Source organism: Corvus cornix, chromosome 4 (genome assembly GCF_000738735.6).
Source record: "Corvus cornix cornix isolate S_Up_H32 chromosome 4, ASM73873v5, whole genome shotgun sequence".
In the NCBI taxonomy this organism is placed as follows: domain Eukaryota; kingdom Metazoa; phylum Chordata; class Aves; order Passeriformes; family Corvidae; genus Corvus; species Corvus cornix.
In genome coordinates, this window is record NC_046334.1 from 50,536,325 (window position 1) to 50,559,579 (window position 23,255).

At 38.3% G+C, this 23,255-nt stretch overlaps 1 protein-coding gene across 10 annotated transcripts in view; it reads right to left on the minus strand.

Annotated features, from left to right (window-relative positions):
- Positions 1-943: 943 nt before the first annotated feature.
- Positions 944-23,255, minus strand: part of TBC1D1 (TBC1 domain family member 1) — a 101,457-nt gene continuing 79,145 nt past the window's right edge. For 9 of the 10 annotated variants that reach the window (XM_019287269.3, XM_039550887.1, XM_039550890.1 and 6 more), the window contains 8 exons: positions 22,595-22,780; positions 18,342-18,503; positions 16,347-16,505; positions 11,043-11,287; positions 10,442-10,601; positions 6,048-6,217; positions 3,194-3,364; positions 944-2,743 (listed from right to left, as the gene is read on the minus strand). In XM_019287269.3, coding sequence (XP_019142814.3) covers positions 2,543-2,743; positions 3,194-3,364; positions 6,048-6,217; positions 10,442-10,601; positions 11,043-11,287; positions 16,347-16,505; positions 18,342-18,503; positions 22,595-22,780 — 1,454 coding nt within the window. In that variant the 3' untranslated portion in view covers positions 944-2,542. The remainder of the gene's footprint in view (positions 2,744-3,193; positions 3,365-6,047; positions 6,218-10,441; positions 10,602-11,042; positions 11,288-16,346; positions 16,506-18,341; positions 18,504-22,594; positions 22,781-23,255) is intronic. The other variant, XM_019287273.3, reaches the window with a different exon arrangement.

Consider the following 23,255-nt stretch of genomic DNA (forward strand, 5'->3'; position numbering starts at 1 on the left):
AACTGGGTGACCACAACACACCACAGCTGGTCCTCCACCCATGCAGCACTGTTCAGTGCAAAGGTTTCAGAGATCCTGCCTTTTTCTTGCTGCACATGCCAACATTAGTTTTTCCACATTTCAGGCTAACCTCTCTCTGGACTACTGCATCCATGTAATTCACTAGCACACTTACACTGTACCCCTTACTGCCTTTGTCATGCACCTTTGGAAACCTAAGTTGCACATACCGATGAACTCCTTCCTTCTTCCTTCACTGTTTTTTCTTTTCTTCAAAGATTAAGCATCACTGCTGGGGATTTTTATCTGTAGAAGCGATATGGAGAAAATGTTGATTGTTTCAACTTCGATTTTACAGGAGTGGTTCATTTGCTATTTCTGCTGAGGGATTCAATGTATGGATTTGCAGGTGGCTTTTTAAAAAAATATTCTCTGAATCAGAAATTACTCTTCATATGGAAGACAGTATATGATGACAATTTCTGGTACTCAGAAAACAGGAGATCTAATTTTACACATTCTTAAGGATGCTCAGCTACAGCATACTCTGGGCTCTATTACTTCTTTCTCATACTTCTGGAAGGAAAAGCCCTGAGCTTTTACGAACTTGGGAACTTGTTAAGTGGTATTACTTCCCTCCAGCTTCTAGTCCAAAGCCTTTTACTGAGAATTTGTGTAAGTCCATTACTAAGTGCACTCAGATGAGAACTAGAGTCACTGTTCTCAGAAAGCATGACTGGTAAATAGATAACAAGCATCTTTACGCTTTTCTAACTATATAGAGGCAACTGTTTTATTGTACCAGGGAGTTGGATGGAAATTAACAACCACTGTAGATGGTACTGTACTTTTAGGGGAAGTCTCACACAGTTCTGAAATGGCACCCCACCAACTGTGGTTTTGTTTTTCAATGTCAAAAAATGTAACAACATAGATGTAGGCATAGATTATTATTATTATTTTTATTGCTCCTGTTAAAAAGTCAGTGTTTGAACTATGACACTATGATGTAAAAATGCAACATTACTGAGTGCTCTAACAGTATGAGGTCCATTATGACAAGATTTTAAACATGAAGCATAAGCTCCACTATGGATTTCCAAATTAAAAACAACAAGCTTAAGAGGTAAATGGATTAATAATAACTGATGTATGTGGAATTTCAATACTAAATGAATACAAAGTGGACTTGCAAGAACGAAAGATATAAAAATCACATCCTGGATGACTCTCCACTATAACAAAACACCAGTGTCTACTAACTCTGTGCTTGGGAACTGAACAAAAATATGGCAATATTCCTAATTCTGAAGCAAACCTGAACAACAGCTTATCCATGAGTATTATTGCACAGTGTTGCTTTGACTGGCTTGCAAACTACTTTTGCATTAAGAAAAGTGAGACTTATTTTTTTATTTACGTAATCTTATTTGAAATATGCATTGCAAAAAGAATGGTGTCCTAATTAGAAATTCCATACCCTTTATGAAACAGTTTAAGCATATCTGGCACACCATGAAGCTCTTGAAATGACTCTACTTCTTCAGAAAAAGTCTTAACATTTCTCAGAGGATGGGTGGGCACAGAGTAGCAAATAAAGGGAAAAAAAATGATGGTAGACATTAGTTTCTCAGCAAGAAGATGTTTTATATCACACAGCAGATCAGAAATAAATAAGATGAAATTTGAGGAGTCTGAATATAAATCCTTGAATGATGCTGCAAGAGTCACAGGCTTCACCAAATTAATGTCAGTATATTTTGTTAAGAATAATGTAGTTACTATATACAGTATGTTTATCAGATAATGCCAACTAACAATACACTAGATTAATGGTTGTCAAACAAGAAATATACTAAACCAACATATTTAAAAAAAAGGAAGGCAATCCCCCAGTTATGCATAGCTCCATATGATAATGTCCAGCTCCCTGGAGTCCAATGGATTGACAGCTTCAAGCATCAGGAAGCAGTTTTCTGAAGCGTCAACAACATAATTAACAGAACCCAGCCAAGTTGTAGGGGAAATACACTGTCAAAAATCTCAAGTCCAATCACAAATCACCCTGTAAATGTTACCACTGCATAGCTGCAATGGGGCAGTCATCCATTCAAAGGTTTTACACTGACGTATTTCTTCAAAAGACCTTCTAAAGGATGTGCTACTTAACATGGTGGTGATCCAAACAAAAAAAAAAAAATATGACAAACCCAAAGCACTTAGGTTTAGAAGCACTTATTGAGGAATCCATACCATATTTACAGTGTATTGTGTATGACTGCACGCTCTAGTAAGTTTCTCCTGTTTACTATTTCTTATGTGGCATCTTACTCTTCATAGTATTTCTACACACTAAGAAGTCTTTTCCCCAAGGAACCAGCTTCTCTGATATGGAAAGCCACCATGCCTGTATCTTGCTTTGCTACAGTAAGGCATGTACAATGAACATAACAATGTCAAATCCCCATGGATCATGACAAAATGACTCAGTTCTTCCCTTTGTTTCTTGCTCAGCTTCTCTGCTCTGTTACAGCTGTACACGTCAGTCACCATCCATGTGTTCTTGTCTAGAAAGTAGCGGCTTCCCATCTGTATCACCCAGCTTTTTTTGCATCTCTTCCACAGCTTTCAGCAGAGTTGCTCGCTCCTGCTCGAGAGTGAGAATGGACTGCTTCAGTTTGCCTTCATTAGTCAATAAAAGCTCTACTGTAGCTTCAAGGTTTTGGATTTTTCCATTAGCCACCTATCAAAGTAAAAAGGAGGGGAGAAAGGATGGGAAGGGAAAAAAAGGTAAATTCATTAATGACTGAAACCATCTTTAAATTATTTTTTGAGATACATGAATACATATAAAATACTTTAGAAATTATGGAAAATTAAACTCAGAATATAATGCAAAGTAATGAAATTAGAAGGCTACCAAATCTGCAAATTTTATACCAAAGAACTGCAGGTTAATACAAGCTTCTGTATGGGTCAGTTGGGAGATATTTTTGCTCTAACCATTCCACTCTCAGAATTTCTTCTGCATATAAACTTTGAGGGCTAAACTAAATAAAACTTTTAAGTGGCTACATTTTAAATTCACTAGACCAAGCACCAATCCCTCCTGTGACGTGGTGTAGGACTCTTCTGAAAAGGTGTATAAATTAGAAAATTAGAATGTTAATCATATATGAAATATAAATTGTACCTGCAATTCTTCCAGGAGATCAAAGTTTTGTTTGCGCAAGCTACTGTTTGCCTTTTCTAATTTATCCAGTCTCTGATTGTCATTTAAAGATGAATCTATAAGCTCATCCTGAAGCACATGATATTCAACTTCATAAGCTTGCAACTGTTTGGCAATATCCATTTCAAACACCTGTTGTATATAAAAAAAATTATTAGGTGCTGTGCAGATCAAAAACACTGCTCTTTCAATGATTTAAAACCTATTGATCTAGATCTAGACTTAGATATTTAATCAATGCATACAAAAAAAGGACTTAGTTTTTGGCATTCACATTTCCTATTGTGGAAATGGCAAGACTGAGGCAGTAAAGTGCAATACATTGGCATTGGATCTACTTTGCTACTGATTTGCTGCCTGACTTCAGCAAAAACTACTTATACTAAAGGTTCCAAGGGTATGGACTTCATAGGGTATTCCCCTTTTCAAACTGAATACATCTCAGTTTAACATAAACCCTTCTAGACATACCCAGAATTACCTGTCACTTCAGAAAAAGTGTGGTCCAAACCCACCTGCCACATGTACAAGTGTAAGGCTAAGTAAAATAAAAGCTTTAAATGAAAAACAGTAGACTTTGCTATCTTTATTTATGATTCTATAGTATTTTTACAGGCTGAAAGAAAATGAAATTATCTATACTTACACTAACACGCTTAACAAAAACGTTATGTAACATCAGACTAGATTTCTATTATAGTTAACCACAAATCACTGAAATGAACGTTCAGTCTTACACATGAACATTAAGAAAACCTTTTATTTTAAAAGCAGAGAAATAAATTGATGTGCAGAGTGACCCAAAGGAAAAAAACTATTTTCTTTTCTTTTTTCTAGGTTCTGGCAAGCATCTGCCTTCAAATTATTCATAACTATGACTCCAATCTCCTCTAAAAGCATTGAAGAAGGCAGTATATAAAAGGACAAGTGTGCCAATCACAGAACATAGAAGAAATAGAAGTTGATTTTTAAATGTATTTGAAAAATAGCCCAACAAGAAAGTTCCAGTGTTATTCTTAATTTTTAAACCTCTTGTACTTTATTAATTTTGAAAATGAGTAAAATGCCAAATCCCACCTTAAATACCTGTTAAAAGTAACAGGAATGATTGCCTATTTTATTTATCTGCTCTGTCTACAAAACTTTAACTGTTGGTTAAAGAAAACATCAGTTTATGAAATGTTTCTGTCACATGTCACATGTGCAATAAAAAATTATCTCATAAATAGCAGCAGAAACATATATACTGAGCATCTAAGCACAGAAGGCCAAAATACAATTTTAATTCGAGTTTGATTACACATAGGCAATTTAAATTTTCTGTGAATCTGAGCATCTCTGGAGAAGACACCCTGTTGAAATTTCAATAAGACAAGCAGTGCAATTCAGCAGGGCAGAATGTTAGTTCCTCTCATGACTTCTACCACTTCTAGGCTCTGTACTCCCGAGGAGGGAGGGAAATCCCTGCTGTCATAACCAGACTATCAAAACTGAAAGGAGGGAAACATGAGGCAAATAAAATTTTGACTAGAAACCTAGAGAACTGAAGGCATGTTAAGGCAACCAAAGGCCATGCTGCAGAAGGATGAGGAGCATGGGGACTAACCCAGGAGCTCTGTATGGACTGTGGGCTGGTCAAACAGCTGCTCTCTTCAAAGTCAGCCCTGATCAAAGTGGGGGAACTGCTCTTCCTTCAACTCACTTCTACCTACCCACTTTAAATTTAGAGCATTCAGAGCTGCCTAAACAGAGCATCCCTCCCTCCCTCCACTCAAAGCACATGGTTTTCTGCAGGTCACCTAAGCACTGCAAGTCTTTCAGCCTGGCAGGTAACATACAACCCACTTCACCCCCTGGAAATTCCTTGCTTTCCTTCCCCTTGCACAGACTTTCAGGTTCTCATCCCCTTCCTTTGACAGTAAGCACTAGGAGCAATTTTTCTGGCCCTAATGTGAGCGTGTGTCCCTGAAAGCTTTGCTGCCAGGGCTCAGAGGGAGCCCCTCGCCAGCCCTCTGCCGAGCATGTGCTGCTGCTTTCTTCATCAAGCCATGGGCTTGGATCTCCAGCAGCCCTTGGGGGGGTGTCAGCATCTGCAGTTCTGCACAGTACAGCCCCTATGTTCTGGACCACAAAGGGCCTTCAGAAAAACTGGCTAAAGCCCATCTTCTATTTGCCTGCTGCAGTTTAGATGTCAAGTGTAACAACATCTAGGGTTTTTAAACAGGCAAGCCTTAATTGAAATACTTTGTGATTTTTTCAAATTCCATAGGTATCATCTGGACTATTCTGCTAACTTAGCAACATTGCACCATTTTCCTTGTCTGCTGTTTAAAAAAATTGTATCAAGGGTTCCAGGTTTTGCTGTCTAGACTCACCACTCACTGCAAGAGTCTACACTGCCCCATGTACTCCTGACAGAATGTAAGGTGCTGTTACATACTGGGCCAGCACCATAAAAGCCAGTAGAGACAGAGTCAATGTAGGCAGGCTTCTAATTTCATTAAGTAAGGTTAACATCTGTGAGGCTCTTGTAAGTCAATTCTTGCTTCTGAAATGAGACTTGGAGATTCTTTGGTGAAAAAAAAATTAAAGTAATTTTCACTAAAGGCTTCATAAAGTGACAATAACCAATGGTTACAATACCATACAAAGCTACTATGTCAGCTTATAAGTCATCTGCTTCCAAAAGTTTTCAACATCTTCCAAACTACAAGAGAGTTCTCAGCTTGAAGTAGCTGTTCTGGTTTTTCTGTCGAGAACGTGTTAATAAGAGCATTCCTTTGCACACCTCTCATGTGTTCGGTTTATTTCATACCTGACTAATGGTCTTTTCCATCTGTACCAAACCCAAGTTGGGGAGAGTGCTTTTAATAAAATCAACAATAGTTTCTAGATTCTCATGCTGCAGAATCAAGGGCTTGTGGCTTCCCAAAAGGCTTAAAGCCACTTTAAATATAGCTTCTGATCCTTGAAGAAAGAGCATATCTGTGAAAACAAGGAACAAACAGATTATATCAGGCAAACACATCTTTTGACAAGAATATTAAAACAATAAATTGTCCAAGGACAACAACTTCTCATAGGAGTGACCCAGAGGCTAGATACACTGCACCGGACATGTGCTTTTGGCTATGGCTTTAAAAGTTTTATAGGATCAAGATTATTACTCTGAATAGCACACTTGACTAACACAATCGCTTACCAATTTGTTTAGTGAGTTTTCACAAAAAAAAAAAAAGCAATCCAAGTTTAAGCTAAGTCTCCAATGAACTAGGTGGTCAAGTTTATAAGTGTTGCCACTTTTTGAGCATGTAATAGTTTAGTGGGCTGTTTTGATGTTCATAGGAATATAAATTTGAATAGAAATCTAACCCCAATGCCCTATAAAAATCATAATACTACAGGGAGAAAAACCTACACCTGAAGACACAACTGAAGATCTGAAATTCTGTTCTTCTCTCATCTGGTGGAGAAAGCCACAAAACCACAATACAACACTGAGCACATGAAGCTAAATGCACGCTTTCCAGTAGCCTCAAGTTTCAGGTGCATGTGTTTATTTTTAGTATGTGTCTCAACCACTTCTGTTAATATGCTAATAACTATATTAATAAGTACCCTGAAATCTTAGTCATAGGGCTTAAGTGTAAATATTGCAGGTGGCCCTGCAATGACAGCACCTGGCATGCCAAGCACACTGAAACTACAGTATATAGTGACCATTCAATGTAATGCCCTTTCTTTCTTTTCCTTTACAAAGTGCCTATGTATTTATAGAGTAAAGAAATATAAGTCTGCAATAAAGGCGTCAGACAAGAAACCCAATCTGTATAAACAGCATTGCCCTGCATTTGACTTTTCTTCTACTAAAACTCAGAATCTGCTCCTGGTTTCACTGAGGGACTCACGGTGCTACAGACAGAAACATCTAACAAATGAAACAATACTGATGGAGGTGAAAAAGGAATAGAAGATACTGTGGGGTTTTATCATATTTCCTAAATATAAATTTACATTGAAAGGGCTTCTCTCTTGTTCTTTCCCTGCTTTGGATTGTGAATGCAGCCACAAAAACAATCAATCACACATAAAGTAGCACAGTGACACCAAAAAAAAAAAAGTATGTCTTGATATTAAAAAAAAAAAAAAAAAAAAAAAGAAGAGTGAAGAAAAGAGATAGAAAAAACCAAACGTTGTATGGGAAACAACTGCTAGCAAAACTGCAGGTAACTCTGATATAGTGAAGAACCTATGAAAACAGTTGTTAACAGCCTTTCTTAGTAAAACCAAACTCTTATTTCCAAATTTGTATCATAATGAAATTCCCCTCTTGAACACTCTAGCTTGCAATGTTGAAGCCATAACTCATTTCACTCTCTCCAAGAAAGAAAAGCACAAGTAAAAACTAACCATAAACCTCACACTTTGTCACCGTTTGTCCCAAAAGAGGTGTAACATTTTTCAGCTCTGTGTTGAGCTGAATGTGAACTCCAATGGCAGAAATGATTAAAAAGTGGTAACAGAGCAGGCATCTGCCTCAATTCTCTATTGAAACTCAAAACTATGGGAAAATGATTCATAGGGAAAGCTCTATATTAGGACAGGAAATACTGAAGATCAGCTAGGAAACAAAGTGAAAAAAGCAGAGCTAAAAAGAAAGAGTTTTTATGATTCAGCACCTGCCCCTTAATGACATGCAGATTAACTCAAGGTGACCTAAAAGTTGTGAATGAATGTCTGTATGACTGAGCTACTAAAACATGGCTGAAACCCCTCTCATGTAAAACAGCAAGTACTTAACAAAGACCTGTTTGTTATCCACTCCCCATGCTTCATGTTAAGTGGGATGCCAGCCAACAACAATACAGTGAAGGTACCCAAATTAATGTCATCATGACTGGCAGCCTATAGGATTAAAAAAAATTAAGCTTTATCTACAATCTTGAAACAAAATAAACACTATTCTATCAATTCTCCTCTATTAATAAGTAAGCAGGGGTACTAAAGAACACATCTTTCTTAACCCCGTACTTTCATCAGTTCCTGCTCAGGAGAAGTGTTGAAAGTTTGGACAGATAAATAAAAACTTAAAAGGAGTTTTGTTACTTGATTCATAAAACAGTCTAACCCACTTCTTTTACATATTGCCTGTCAGACGCCTGCAAAAAGCACACTCTATGGAAATCCAAAGGAATGGTCTGTAACAATTGTATCATTAAATAGGAGTGGGCTAGTTTCAAACACCAAGGGTTGAGAGATAGTATTAGAAAATGGCAGTGCAATCTCAGACTGTTAGTAACCTATACATCACTTACTTCAGCATCAACGTTCTTTCCTCCCAAGGGTTCTTATAAGTGAGCAAGGAAAACCTATATATGTATATTCTGCAAAAGTGTGTGAAGACATAGGTCAAAAATTACTGGATCCTAACTTGCCATGCTGCTAATGACAGCCAACGGCAGAGTGACAGCTCAAATATTTTTTGTTCAAAGTTGTGTTTCAGAGTCTTTAGTATGGGTGAGGATGAGATTTTACTTTCTAATGTAAATAAATGTCCAGTGTTCTCATCCTACATAGCTCCAGTAAATACTGTTTTAAGGAAATTACTAAATACTTTGAAACATTAAAAACTGCAAGTGTTGGTCACGTTGAACTTTCTCCCTAAAAAACATCAGAGGTTTTTAAGAGGCAACAGTTTCTTTCACACATGCTTTTCTCTTCTTGATGTAAAATCAGACGTGTGAAGACCACGTATCTGTACTTTCTATTCTAATGCAAAGCCTTTGTTTTCTAAAGCCCTACAATCCTCCAATGACAGATAAAGTACTAATCTGTCTATTAAGGCAGAAATCCAAACATACTGAATACACAAGGCACTTTTATAACCTCACTGCAGTCAATTGTCCCATTCAAAGACACTTCTTACCATGTACAATACTATGAAAGATTAAGAATAACAAAAAGATGAACTGATTATAAACTCAGAATATGACACTTGTATACAGCACTTCATTTGATTCCTACAGATTATTACTGTCAGCTACATACTTGCTGATGTACATTAACCTTCCAGGAAAAAAGCATGCTGTTTTCCCTAGAGTTTGGATGTTAATCATGGGACATATAGTTCTACTCTACACACCATCCTTTTCACTGGGAATTTTTCTAGCATTACTTTTAGCATGCCCTTAAACAGAAACCAGCCAGGATTCTTGTTGGTTCTTCTTGACCTCTATATTCCTATTTGTGGTAGACAGGACCATATTGTTTTTAAGTCAGGAAAGTGTCAATATTAATGTGCTAATAAATAATTTCTTCATTGCATCTCTTAAATGAGACTGACTAAAGAAAATGAAACTGGCTTCTCATTAGAAGAGAAGAACTGGGGAGAAAGCTCCAGTCCACCCCGCTCATTATGGACAATCCAGTACCACATAATGAAGTTGAAAAACAAACAACTGAAAAGGAAACAAAGCATCTTCTCAAACACCAAACAATCTATGAAATATACATCCAGAAGATAGCATCAAGGTAAATTCTTAACTGGAATTTAATTTAAAAAGAGAGCTTCTGGAGATTTTAAAAATAGGCAACAGAAGTGACTTTAGAAACGAAATCCCCAATGATTCCAAACATTTTTGGAACTAAAATTGTCAGGATAAGAAACACTAGTTTAAACATCTTATATTTCTGCAATTTGCATTTACACTGCAAAGGCCATCTCTGTGTGTGCTTTAAAACATACCCCTCAAGCTAATTTTCTGCTGACACTGCTAGAAATGATGATAATGACTGCTGGAAATTATGACAGTGGAGTAAATGGATATATTTCTCAGATGATGCCTTTGTTACATCTCTTTTCAGCTTGAAAGTAATTCATTGTTGGTGTTGGAGTGTCATTGTTATAACACAATGCCTGCCTTCATGGCATCAAATTTTACATCCTCTCTAAAAGTGGTTACAAGGTGGGGTAACAATAAGGATGAAAAGACATTAGGGACTGTTGTTTACTTTTCTCCTCTCTCTTCCAGTTTTACTGAAATACTGCACACTCCATAGGATGATATCTGTTGTTTTTCTTCTGCTCACAGTAAGCAAAATAGTTCTCCTGGGTGTCTGAAACAGATTGGATAGTAATGCTGTTCCTAATAACAAGATTCCAAATATAAGACTTCAGAAAGAACAGAGACAAGTTTTATGAAGAATTACCAAACACTCTGGATACAAATCCAAGGGGAAACTGGGAGGCAAACATGGTGAGAAACCAGGGAGCAGCATAGAGGCTGGGGCCAATCTCATGTTCCTCCAGGTGGTTATAGAGATCTCGATGGTAGTCATGAAGAAGTCGAGACAATTGGTACATCTGGATCTGCATGGAATAAGAGCAAGAGACTAAAGATCAACATGTTTTGACATTCATAATAGCAAAGTCCATGCTTCATACTTATCAGAAACAGAGAAAGATATTTGTCAATTGATGTTGGGATAAAATTGTGTGAAAACAAGAAATACTCGGAAGCCACCTAAAAGACACAGGATGGGTCACCTGTGAGCCTACAACAGGCTCATTTGCAGGATCATTTGAACCTCATTTGAACACAACAGAAGTCTTCCTATTTATGGTTTCTGTAGTTTCCCCAGAAGTATTTTGATTTGAAAATAGTGCATTTAAGATGATGTATTCTTTTCCTAGATTATTCTTCCCTATTTTTGAGAACTCAATTTAAGTTTAGGTTTTGACAATGCTAGCTGTATTGCATTATTATTATTTAGCAGCAGCATCCTTTACTTAAAAAAAATGAAATCATACCTGTAAAATTGTCATGTCAGGACGATACTGTTTTCTCAGGCCCATGTCAAACATGAGAAACTTCAGCATTTTAAAAGCATCTTCTTCACTCATGTGAAGTAGTAGAACTCCTGCTACAAAACTAAGGCCCTGGCAATATCCTACTTCCTGGTCCAGAAGTGAATAGGCTTTCAAAATATTGTAGAGTGACAGCTGCCCAGCTCCCAGCTGTGCTGAGAAGTATGGATGTGTCGGAAATGTGCGCCCTGTGAAAACAGCTGAAGTTAGTGACCTAAACTAAAAAATAAACAACAAAACTCTCCAACCCTTGTCACACTGTCAAATTAAAGAGTCTTTCAAGAATGTGGATTCTTTTGAGAAGTAGATTTTGAGCCAACCCACAGGAAGACCATAAGAAAGTTAATGATACAAAGCAATTGACTCTTCCACTCTACCACTGTGTTGTTACAGTCATTGTGAAGTTAATTTAGAAACTGTCAGGGGGTGGGGAAGACCTGTTGTTTGGAACAGCTGAATACCTGGTTCTTAAGACTGGTCCCTGACCAGTTTATTAAAGCGCTTGTAGGACCTGGTCGTCTGTAATAGTGACAGACTTGATTCAGTGGCTTGATGAGTCACCCAGTTCTTTCTTGATTAAAAAGTGTTAGCTTTTAAACAACTATTAGGATCCAGGCACAGACTTAGAACATCTGATCTACTTGGGTTGAGCCCCCTTCCCTTTACTTTTTCTTTTTGTCTTTTTCATGTAAGTGTGTCTCTTGTCACATCTCTCCTTGCCTTGGTCCCTAGAAGTCTTATGGGTCCTTCCTCCTTTCCTGCACCATGAAGCTCAGACTTTTGCATGCACTGATCCATTTCACCAACATGATAGAAAAATCCCCTTTTACATGGGGTTGGTTGTTCTGCCCATGAACACCAACACAAATGACAAGTGCTTGGAGAGTGGGACTCAGATGTCAGAGCAAAATTTTCTCTTGCTAGCAATGGGCTTTGTCTCTATTCCTCATGTCTCTATAAATCCCAGCCTAAGGTAAACTATACTAATTGTAGAGCTGTAAGAGCACAACAGAGCCATTTCTAGTCCTCCAGTTCTAGAACAAGATGATGGCTTTCACCCCAGACTGGCTTATCTGTAAATTTTCATACAGCACTTGGTGTCCTAAAAACAAACCAAACCAACCAGGTAACTTACACAATCAGTTTGACCCACAACATTTACTCAGTGAGTAAAAACTCAGTTTGCCTTTTTTTTTTTTTTTCTGCAGCCTGTACCATACCAAGAATTGTGTAGCTATATATAAGCTACGATATATGCTATATACATATTATGTGAGAGCACAGCTCATGGAGGCAGCCAACAGACACAGCCCTTTGTGCAGCCATTTCTGGGCTTTGTTTCCTAGAGCTATGAGCATATGGAGACTTTGTCCAGGATCAGCAGGGGACTCCTGCAAATGTGAGGGTACTGCTGCTGGCTGGTAAGGCTGGTGCTGGTAAGGCTGATGCTAACCAACCTTTGTCAGTTGCCCTTGATGACAGGGTGCCTGGAGCCTTTGTTCCAGCTGATCCCTTATTAGGGAGGGTCACTAATTGACCTGGGCAATGGGGCAGAGCACACCCTCAGCAAGTTTGAAGATGATAGAAAACTGGGAGTAGTTAAGAGATACACTTGCTACCATTCAGAGGGACTTCAACAGGCTGGTGAAATGAGCTGCCAGGAACTTCATGAAGTTCAACAAAGTTAAGTGCAAAAATCCTGCACCTGGAGGGAACAAATGCATGCACCAGCATTTGCCACCCATCCAGAAAGCAGCTTTGCAGAAAAGGACCCAAGGGTCCTGGTGGTCAGCAGGTTGAACACGGGCCAGCAATTTGCCCTTGTAGAAAAGAAGGCTGATGGTATCCTGGGCTGCATTGGGAGTGCTGCCAGCATTTGGAGGCAGGTGATCCTTCCCCTCTACTCGGCACTGGTGAGGCCACATCTGGACTGCTGTGTCCAGTTCTCTGTTCCCACTACAAAAGTGATATGCCCATACTGGAGAGAGTCCAGCAAAGGGCCACTAGGATAATGGAGGGACTGGAGCATCCCTTCTATGAAGAGAGGTTGAGAGAACTGGGACTGTTCAGCCTGGAGAAGGAAAGGCTCAGGGGGATGCACAAATACCCAGTGGAAGGGAATGAAGAAGAAGGAACTAGGCTCTTCCCAGTAGTGCTCACTGACAACAAGAGGCAGTGGGCACAAATTGAAAAACAGTAAATTCCACCTTTTTTTTTTTTTTTTTTAATTATAAAGGTGGATAGACATTGGCACAGGCTGCCCAAAGAGGTTGTGAAGTCTCCATCTATGGACATACTCAAAATCTGAGCAAACATGATCCTAGGCAGCCTGGGCAGATCTTGCTTTGAGCAAGGGGTATTTGGACTAGATGATCTCAAGAGCTCCTTTCCAATCTCAACCACTCTGATTCTGTGAACAAAGACATTAAAGACTTAACCTTTAACCTTTACAGATTTTAAAAAAAAAATCTTCCAAAGGCAAATTTTTCACTTTTAGGAAAAAACCCTCCCCCTATCAAACTTTCTCTGAAATACCTCAACAGAGGTATTTTGAAATTTGAATACCTCTTTTGTTCTAGTATTAAGTGGAGCTTGTTTTCTGGTTGCCCACTTGTTAAATACCACCCCACCCTTTAGCTTCTGGAATGCTGCTGTGCTGCCAGATAATATCAGAACTCCTGTTTCAAGACAAAGCCCGGGGTAGAGTCCTTCCGCCATCTGGTAGCTGCTGTAGCCTGTCACATGGGACATGGCACTCAGTCCTGAGTAGGTCTCCCTGGCCAGGGTGTCAGAGTTGAATGTTACAGAAGAAGTATTTCTAGCTTTCAAATGAGAAGAAGCTTGCATTCCTTTGCTTGAAGGACAAGCTTCTACAGCACAGTCTAAAGGCAGACCTGCACTGCCTCACTCAGCCAGCAAAGCTCATTTCACGTAAGTCATGAAAAAGAGTTACAAACTCAGCAAGAATAAAAATGCGAAGAAGTTCTAAAAAGCAGTAAATGGAGGAGGAGAAGAACTGCTAAACTCACAAGCTGATGTGTTTCTGGGTGCTCTGAGTTAACTAAGAATTTTAGCCTTTATTTTGGAGCAAAGGTCTCTGGCCCTGCTGAAAAGAGACTCTAAATGAACTGTGATACCTCTAGAGGCCCAGAATGTGAGAGTAAGTACCTACTACTTTATTTTTTTAGATGCAATAAAACGAAACATAATTTTATACCATGTTCAGCAAACACCCAGTGATGGATGGTTTCCTACACTGATAGCACTGTGACATGTAAACTGGGCCAGCAAAGCAGCTGCTATACCTTAGCCCTGCATCCACATGCACACTGCTGGCGTCAATCTCAGGAAGCACTATTTACATCTGAGGATGCATCAATTCAACTAAGTGCAAGCAATGCTATTACAGCTTTGGCTCATACTGTATCAACAAGACCTATTTAGCCTAATTTGGGAAAGGTTTTTAGGTATTACAACCACATGTTGCAAGAACATAGTTTTTTTCTTTCAAGGTATAAGTGCATGCTTTCAGAAGGATTCTTAAAGATTTTTAAGAAAATGCTTCTGATAGCCTGAAGGAATGCAAGGCAGAACATGCAAATTCCTTCTAGCTGCCTATCCAGTTATGCTGTCGGTTACCGTGCAGCACAGCTCTATTTCAATGTGAATCACTAGGAAGTCTTCAGCTTCCTAATTCATCTTATGGTTATGACAGGACCCAATCCCTCCCTCAGCTAATGGGCTGGCAAATAGCACCCTGGCAAAAACAACACCTTGCTTGAAAACCACAACGAAGTTACCAATTTGCCAACACATGCAGTCATTTGTTTCTACGAGAAGAACACGTGGCTAAGATGAGAAAGTATTTGTGCGCAGAACCAGGCAGAAAACATAAACAGCTTGCCAAGCCAGTAAGCCCCAGTCTGCTATGTGAGACAACCAAGCTCAGACTGATAGTGCTCCCTACTGTCCAGGAGTCATCCCAGCACCATCCCTCTGCTGAAGGTGCTCAATTAATTGACCCAGCACAAAACTGTTTGCCTCTTACTGAACCACTTCAGCGTCCCACCCTTCACTGCCAGGGCTACCAATACCAGCTGTGGTGGAACAATAGGTATTTGCTAGCAAATGATCTCTGGCTGCATGTAAATGTCTCTCTCAAACACAAAAGATTGTTGTCTGGCACTGCTCAGTCATGGGGAGTTCCTAGATCTGGTGTGAAAAGTGTGAAGGGAAACAATTTGCACACATCCACTGCCTATTCCCAGCTGGCATTAAGGCTCCTTGGCCTGTTACTTTCCCAGTGCCAAGCTGAAAGCAGGCAGGTCTGCCAAGTAGGGGAAAGTGAAGGTGACATCCACCACCACCCTTTCCCACCTGCGGTCACGCCACTTTCTGCAGGAACACACCTGTTCCTTCTCATTCCTATGTATTTTCTATGCACTGCTCTGGTATTTTGACTCACTTTACTAAGTGTTGCAGAAACAGAGAAAATACCCTCTTTGTCATCTAAAGCTTAAGTCACCATCTAAACTCAGCAAATCTTCTCACAGTTTAGTACCCACTGAAGACAGTCAGCATGTTGAGTCTTTAATAAAATAATAAATGTGTGCTCCCAGACAGCCCTGGGTATAGGTAATCCTTCCTCATCAGGTAAGAAAGGGGGTACATTCATTAGCAGTGAAAAATGCTTAAATACTGTTTGAGTAGTTATAAAGAGCAGAATTATGATGGGATAATTCTGTACTACTGCTTTACAGAAAAGATGTAAGAGAAAATAACGCAAAGGGTAATAATCATTCAGATCAGACCAAGTACAACTTTTTCCATAAATTTTTAGCATTCCTTCATATGACATTTGGTTACTTGCAGTGCATAATTTCCTTTGATGGAGTTTTTCATTGCAAATTCTTTTAATCAAATGTAGTGATAATGCACTTCTTAAATTGCCCCACACAGCTCCTCAGAACCAAACTGCCAGTGCTGTGCTCTGGAAGACATTGATTCTTTGCCTTTATTAGGAAAGAACATAATGAATACTGAGTTCAGTGTGGGATTATCCCACACACAAGAGCTGTGATCCTCTTGGAAAAGCATCAGCTCCTGGTTTCTCACACCAGATTAAAAGCAGTTCTTACCAACAACCTACTATTAAACAGTGAAAGGCTTTTTGTGTGTTACCTTCTTTAGGTATCTTACAGAGATCATAAACCCCTTGTTTTAATTTCAGACCACTACTGTACTTACCTAGGTCAATAAGAATTGCATGCTGTTGGGAAGTTAGTTGTTTTAGGAGTTCTTTATAAGGTGTGTCCTTTGGTTGTTGTTTACTTGGAAACTGATGTTTCAGATGGTATTGCTCTGCTAGAAACTTCCATATCTCCCCACGGTGGTGACGTGGTACTCCTGAGTAGAGAAAGCAATTAAACCAGTAATTTGTACTCCTACTGAGGGTTCTGCTATAGTTGAGCTAACAGGACTGAGGAACTGAAGATCCCTATCTGCTACACAGGCAGGCAGATCCCTATTGGTTACCTCCAGTGGACCACAGAAGTAGATAAACTACAAGGCTTTTACTTCCTCAACCAATAAAAGACATCAGCACCATAACAGGAGAGATTTAAGGCAGAAAGAAACACCATGAGCTGCCTAAGATTAATGCTTACATCTAGTCTGAGAAGCACTAGAACAGGCATCAAGAATTGCAATACTTGTCTCTGAAAAGTTGTATGTTTATCTCCCATTTTTCCACGCAAAGTACACAATAAAGCACTGCAATAGAACTAATTGACAGTTTCAACATAGCATGGACTTTGTTGTTACGAGTATGTTTTAGGAAGGTGGGATGCACACGTACCAAAAATATAAATAAGTACAAATGAGATGTGATATAGAGACTACAACACAAAGCAGATAATCAGCGGGCAAGTATTGTATTTCTAGTTTTGCTATCAGCTTGCTTAATGACTGGTACACATTAAAATGTTTTAAAACTTGAATTTATTTCTCTGTAAAGAGGGAGGATGCTACTTAACTATTTCACATAAGTAATGATAGCCTTCATTTTTAAACTGTATGTAAAGCTCTGAGAGTATAATTAATTCAGCACAAGGCTCTCACTCACTATTAAATCCTCTCCACAAGAAATCAATGCACTTTCACTTGGGAAAGTATTCTGTCTAATCCATAGTGCACTGGAACCAGATATTACAGTTTGAAGTAACTCACAGCTTGACGTTTTTAGGACTGTTTTTTTTCTTTTGGTATACATGTAACATATGGAGGACAATAACCACAGGAGAAATCAAGACTTGCTCAAGCATACAACTTACAAGGAAAGATAACAAAACATATTAGGATTTGATATTGTTAGAAATCTAGACTTATCCAGTCATTTTAAATGGGCACTTTGGTTTAACTTGCTGGTATAATTGCACATAGTCTGGTGCAATATTTAAAATATTGAACTTCTGACAGTGGTTAAATCTTGACACTTTCTTTACATGTTGGAAAGCTTTTTATAGAACTATAAAAAGCTCCTTGGAGTAGCCATCTTCACCATCGGCTCCATACAGCGCTCAGCCTAAGGCCTTTGGGTCCAATCATGGCAAATGTAATATTGAGTAATAGCCCCATTTCTTAGAATATTTAATAAACATCCTTAGGTTATATTACTTTTGGTGCAGTGGAGATAGGGATGGTTGCTCAGCCCTGCAGTTGCGAGGAAGACTGTAAGTGGTGTTTGCAGCGATAAAGTGTTCTTGAACTCAGAGAAAAGGCAGTTCTGCAGAGATACCCATGCCTACTGTTCGTGCACAGACACAATACACAGGCTGGAACAGAGAATTTCCAGAAAACAATGCAGGGCTTCTTCAGTTATTCACACAGTCATTTATTTGCATTATCCAAGCTTTTTTTCTTTAATTGTAACTTTTAATTTATAAAATCAGATTGCAACAATTGTAATACACTGAGGTAGCATACAACTCTCCTGTAAGGGCAGATGTTACTCAAAAATGTATGCTATAGCTCCAGTATACAACTGCAGCTACCACTGAAAGGGACTGGTACTTGCATTTGCATGACCATGATGGTACCAAAAGTTGTTACTTGTTTGGTCAGCAGCCTGAGAACAGCACTAGAGAGAATCTGGTTATAAGGAGTGATTAAGTGGCCACACTATTCCTTTTCTGATACTATTTACATGCATTTCGACAACTCAAAAAACCAAACCGTGTTTACCTTGCCCAACAGCAGAGTGTATTTTTTCCACATCAAATTTAATCTTTGACCTTCCAGGTGTACTCAACATTTTTTCCCAAATCAAAGTTACATCTTTTAAGCATGGTGTGATTTCTTCGTAGTCAAGTTTCAGACGTCTGTTCTGCAAATTGTTTTCAGATGCTAAAAAGTGATATGAATGTAGCAGTTAATATTGTTTACTATTTGTAAAATGGATTAATTTAACTTACAACTTCATCATCCAATCCACCTGAAACATTATGTATTTAAACATTAGTGATTGTGGGGTTGGATTGGTTTGTTTGGTTTTTAAAGATATTACATGCAATATTAATTATGTTTGGCCAGGTAAATTAAATTCCCTACTGCTAGTCAACTCCTAAATATGAAGAAACATGAGAGATGATGACTAATGAAATAAACATAAGATTTTCATAACAGGAATTTTCATTTTCCCAGCTCTTCAGTGCAGAAGACCTTCAGCAAATAAAAACACAAACCCAATTTAGTCATCTGTTATGCATACATTTCCATAATAGTAATGACAAAGTAAAAAAATTACTTTAAAGGTGATCATTCACAGATTTACAGATTACATAAAAAGGAAAGCTCAAGTATAGAAAATTCCAGAGCCCTGGACGCAAATAGGGCTATAAGCACTACATTTGTGTGCGACTCTCCTGAAGTCCCCAATGAATAAATAGGAACAAAGGTCAATGCATAACTCAGTCTTAAATATGACAGTTTAGATCATCACAGCTCCTGGAGCAGAGATTCACTGTTGTACTGGTGGTTTTCCCACATTACAATTTATGAGAATATTGCACTGTATCTTCATGTGTTATCTATAAGGGATTAAAAAAAATTTTAAACAATAGCTGGGAAAGCATCAAAAAACCATGGCAGAAATGAAAACAATTCTGCAGCTGAGTGTAATTCCAAAGTTTAGAAGTGGAGTGAGAACTTCAAAGGGAGTCTTGGTAAAGCTTTTAAATTTTTTTTTTCTGTGGGGGCATTTTAGTACTATAATGTGCCTGGAAAACAGGATTTATTAATGGTAATCATGTAAACTAAATAATAAAGCATGTTTTGTGCCAGTAGATGGATTTGTGCAGGTAACAAGACTGAAAAAGTAGAAGAGGAGAAAAAGAGGTGTAGTTCAGATGAGACACAAATATGTCAGTCATTTATTCCTACAAGGATGAAATGATGAAAGAAAATGCTATAAGGAATCCAAGACTAAGCTAAAAAGAGAGCACTAAGGAGAGACATAAACAGTGGGAAATTTATGGAGAAATTAACAAAATAGGTTTCAATTTTTTAACTAGGCTGTAATGTGGCTGAGTACTCAATGCACCTAGTTCCAGGACAAGAGCAGCTCTCTACTTGCAAAAAATGAGCAGAGCAAAAGTTCAAAATATGTAGAAGTCTGGAAAGGTTCTACAGTATTAAACAAAAATTAAAAAATAATTCTCCTACAAATAACGCAATTTTTGAAATAGTGTATCATAAAGTGATCATGTTTATTAATTAATTTGCCATGATGTCAGTACTTCTTTGTTGTGATGATGCATTACTGTAATGGTAACAAGATACTCATATTTTGAGGACATTCTGCCATATATCATAAGCCTGCTGCTACTTTGGAGGATTTCACTTATGAATTCACAGAATCACTCCTATCCATTTCAGTCTTGAGACAATCTATGTTAAAATGTTGTTATATTATCTTTTGATAGTTTAACTCTCTATTATTTGTATTTTCAACTCCTTTATATAAATTTACTAAACAGTTAAAGACTGCCTGAAATTTACATTTCATAATGACACTATCAAGACACTAAACTCAACTTGTTCTGAGAGCTGTATCTGCAATTAAGGTTTTTTAGATTATTGAATTCTGGGAGTCACAAAGGGTTATCTTGTCCTGTACTCCCACTGACTACACAAGCTTCTAGATTTTAGAAACTGAGAAAGAAAAGAACTGTTTATATCTGGGAAGTACACCTCCTCATCCTGTAGTTGCTTTCATATGTGAATGACTTTATTCAATGAGGTTATTCATGTGAGTTATGAGATTACCTAAGTGTTTGCAAGATTCGGATCTCAGAGTATTTAATTTTTAATTCAGTGATTAACTACAGATCCATGAAATACAATTATAGCTGCCTATCCACACTGAAAGTGATTCAGTCCATCTAAACTATTTTTCAACCTCTCACATCTTTGTCAGGTCAAAACCAACATATTTATAAATCAGAGTATTAAAAACCCGCAAAACACAGGTGGTATTGTATGAATATAACTTAAAAAAAGGGCATTTAAATTTCAGCCTAATTGAAAACGAACTCAGAGAAATCTTTCAATGTTTCATCTTCCGCAAACAAATGTTTTCTGGTGCTTGGCAACTTCTCAGACTTTTCTGCTTTATATTCAGTCTTCGTATGCTATGTGCAAAAATGTGACGTGTGAAGACTGAGGTGAGAATATGCCTTTATCAACAAGCTTATTTAGATACTGACACTACCCAGTGTCAGTATCTACATAATTCTAAATAATTCCCAATATCACACATAAGCGCAACTAGTAAAGATGCTGTGCTCGCTGCAGCACAGTCATCTGTTGTTTTCAAGTATTGTCTCACCATCTGAGCTCTTCATGCAGCAGCTACCTAGGACAACTTCCTCACCCTTCAGGGCATACAGCACAGCTGGGCCTTCAGTTCTGCCAACACCCACCTCATTCATTCACTAACTGGCTTTTTAGATATGCTCATCTTAATGTATCTGTGATGGTTTTGCAATTTTTTCTTTTGGGGAGACAAAATTGGAGCACCTAGGTAAACTTACTAAAATGTGTATGGATATTAATGACCTGCACTTGCCAAAATTTGACTGCAGGCTGTAGATTCAGATAATTTGAATACAAGAGAAATTTTAAAAATATCAGGAGTATAAATACACAATACAGAGAAAATTTATTTCTAAATGCCATTAAAACGTTACAGAAGCTCATTTATAACAGCACTGTTCTAAGCTTGAAGAGATTGTATAAATAATTTCTCTCAGTACCTCTTCTCCAGATGGTCTCAGCCTCTGGCCAAGGACTCTGTATATTTGGTATCCATAGCCATATTTTATTTTACTGGATTAGCTAGTACATTGCTGGGAACATGCTTGTCACCTGTGGGGTTCTTAGGAAACTCGGGTGTCAGGTGTTCTTCAGATAGGGTTGAAACAGAAGAGCTATACTGCCGGGTGCAAACAGCCTACAGGTGGGCCAAGTGCTTTTGCAGGCCATATCCAATATTCAAGAGGTGTTTTGTCTTTCCAGCCGCGTGTCTTAGCCTGAGTTTAAAGAAGGATTTCAAGTTTGGTGTACTGACCTTTTCACACAGCTGGGCCCTCTCTCTACACACTTCTTGGAAGTCAGTCCTTCATCAAGTTTACACAAGAAAATGAAGAATTGTCATTTTCATGCCAGGTACCTCCCCTTTTGAGGGTTCAGGTGCCTACTCCCTTCCTGAACACCTAAAATCACCCAGATAAACATTTCTGTCCTCATCATTCATATCTTCAAAGGAGCAGCTCTCAAAGGCAATCACTTGTGATTCTGCATAACAGCTGTTCTTTATATGTAAAAATTGCCACCAAAATGGATTTGTCACAGCTCAGTCATTCACAGAAAAATTGTGGTTGAGAATAATTGCAAATTACAATTTCTCGAGTTCCTTCTCATCACCCTTTGGACTGATCTAAGTCATTACTTCTCTACAGAAACCTTGCCTGCACAGTGTGGGTACTACTGCAGGCACCCATAGTTCCAAGTCCACAACCACCTCTTTCAGAACTTCCTTTGAGCCTCAAGACTGGCTAAACACAACGTTGTAACGACCAACACTTAGACAAGGACCTGCGGATGTGAATGTAGAAAAGAATTCAGTTCACGATACTGATCATGATGAATTCCTTGCAAGAGCTTCTTGGCACAAGCCTAATAAACCTCAGCCATGGTAAACCTAAGAGTGTCACTTCAGATCAAGTAAACAAATAATAAGGTGAAGTAATGAAAAAACTATCATCCATTGTCACCTACACTAATGAGTGCTGAGGGAGATGTTGCTAATTTGATTTACCTGTACGTTCCTAAAACATTTCATTAAGGCTTGGTGCAGTCCACTGCCAAAGCCACAGAGAAAACCAAAAGGTGAACTTGTATTGCAGTAGGGTGTAGTACCCAAGAACTCCACCAACCTTGTAACTTCTGGTTTTCTTTCTCCATTCTGAGGAGCAGTATCTGCTGAATAATGGCTTTCTTCCACAGCTCACGAAGCTCATGGGGTGACCGTTTCCTTTCTTCTTTCACTGGCCCAAAGGGGCCATCTTCACACACTGGCTCCAATGGGGATCTGGGTGGAAGATCTCCCAGTTCACAGTAATCTTTAAAAAAGAGAGACTGTTGTTAACTACTTGGATATCATGAACAGGTGAATGAAGGGACACAATCTGAAAGACTGCACATATATACAAACACACACACATCTGCATATATACACTAACTCATATATCTATCTGTATCTAGATACACAGATAGATAGATAGATAAGAAGTAGCAATACCAAGCAAGGTTTCCTAAGTGACAGCTTCAAGCGGACTTACAAGCTGCTTCACAATAATAATCATACATGCTAAAGCCTAGAATAATTTTTTCTATAACCTGGTAAAAACATTGTACCACACACCAAGACCACATCTTGCTAATTACAACTTGACATGTAGAGAGTTGAAAGGAAAAGGCAAGTCTGAGAAATTACAAAAACATAACCTACAGCTGAAATGTGGCATGACTCAAGTAGCAGATAAAATCAAATATAGCACCCACATAATTTGAAGAGTAATCTCTAAAGTGTGTTTA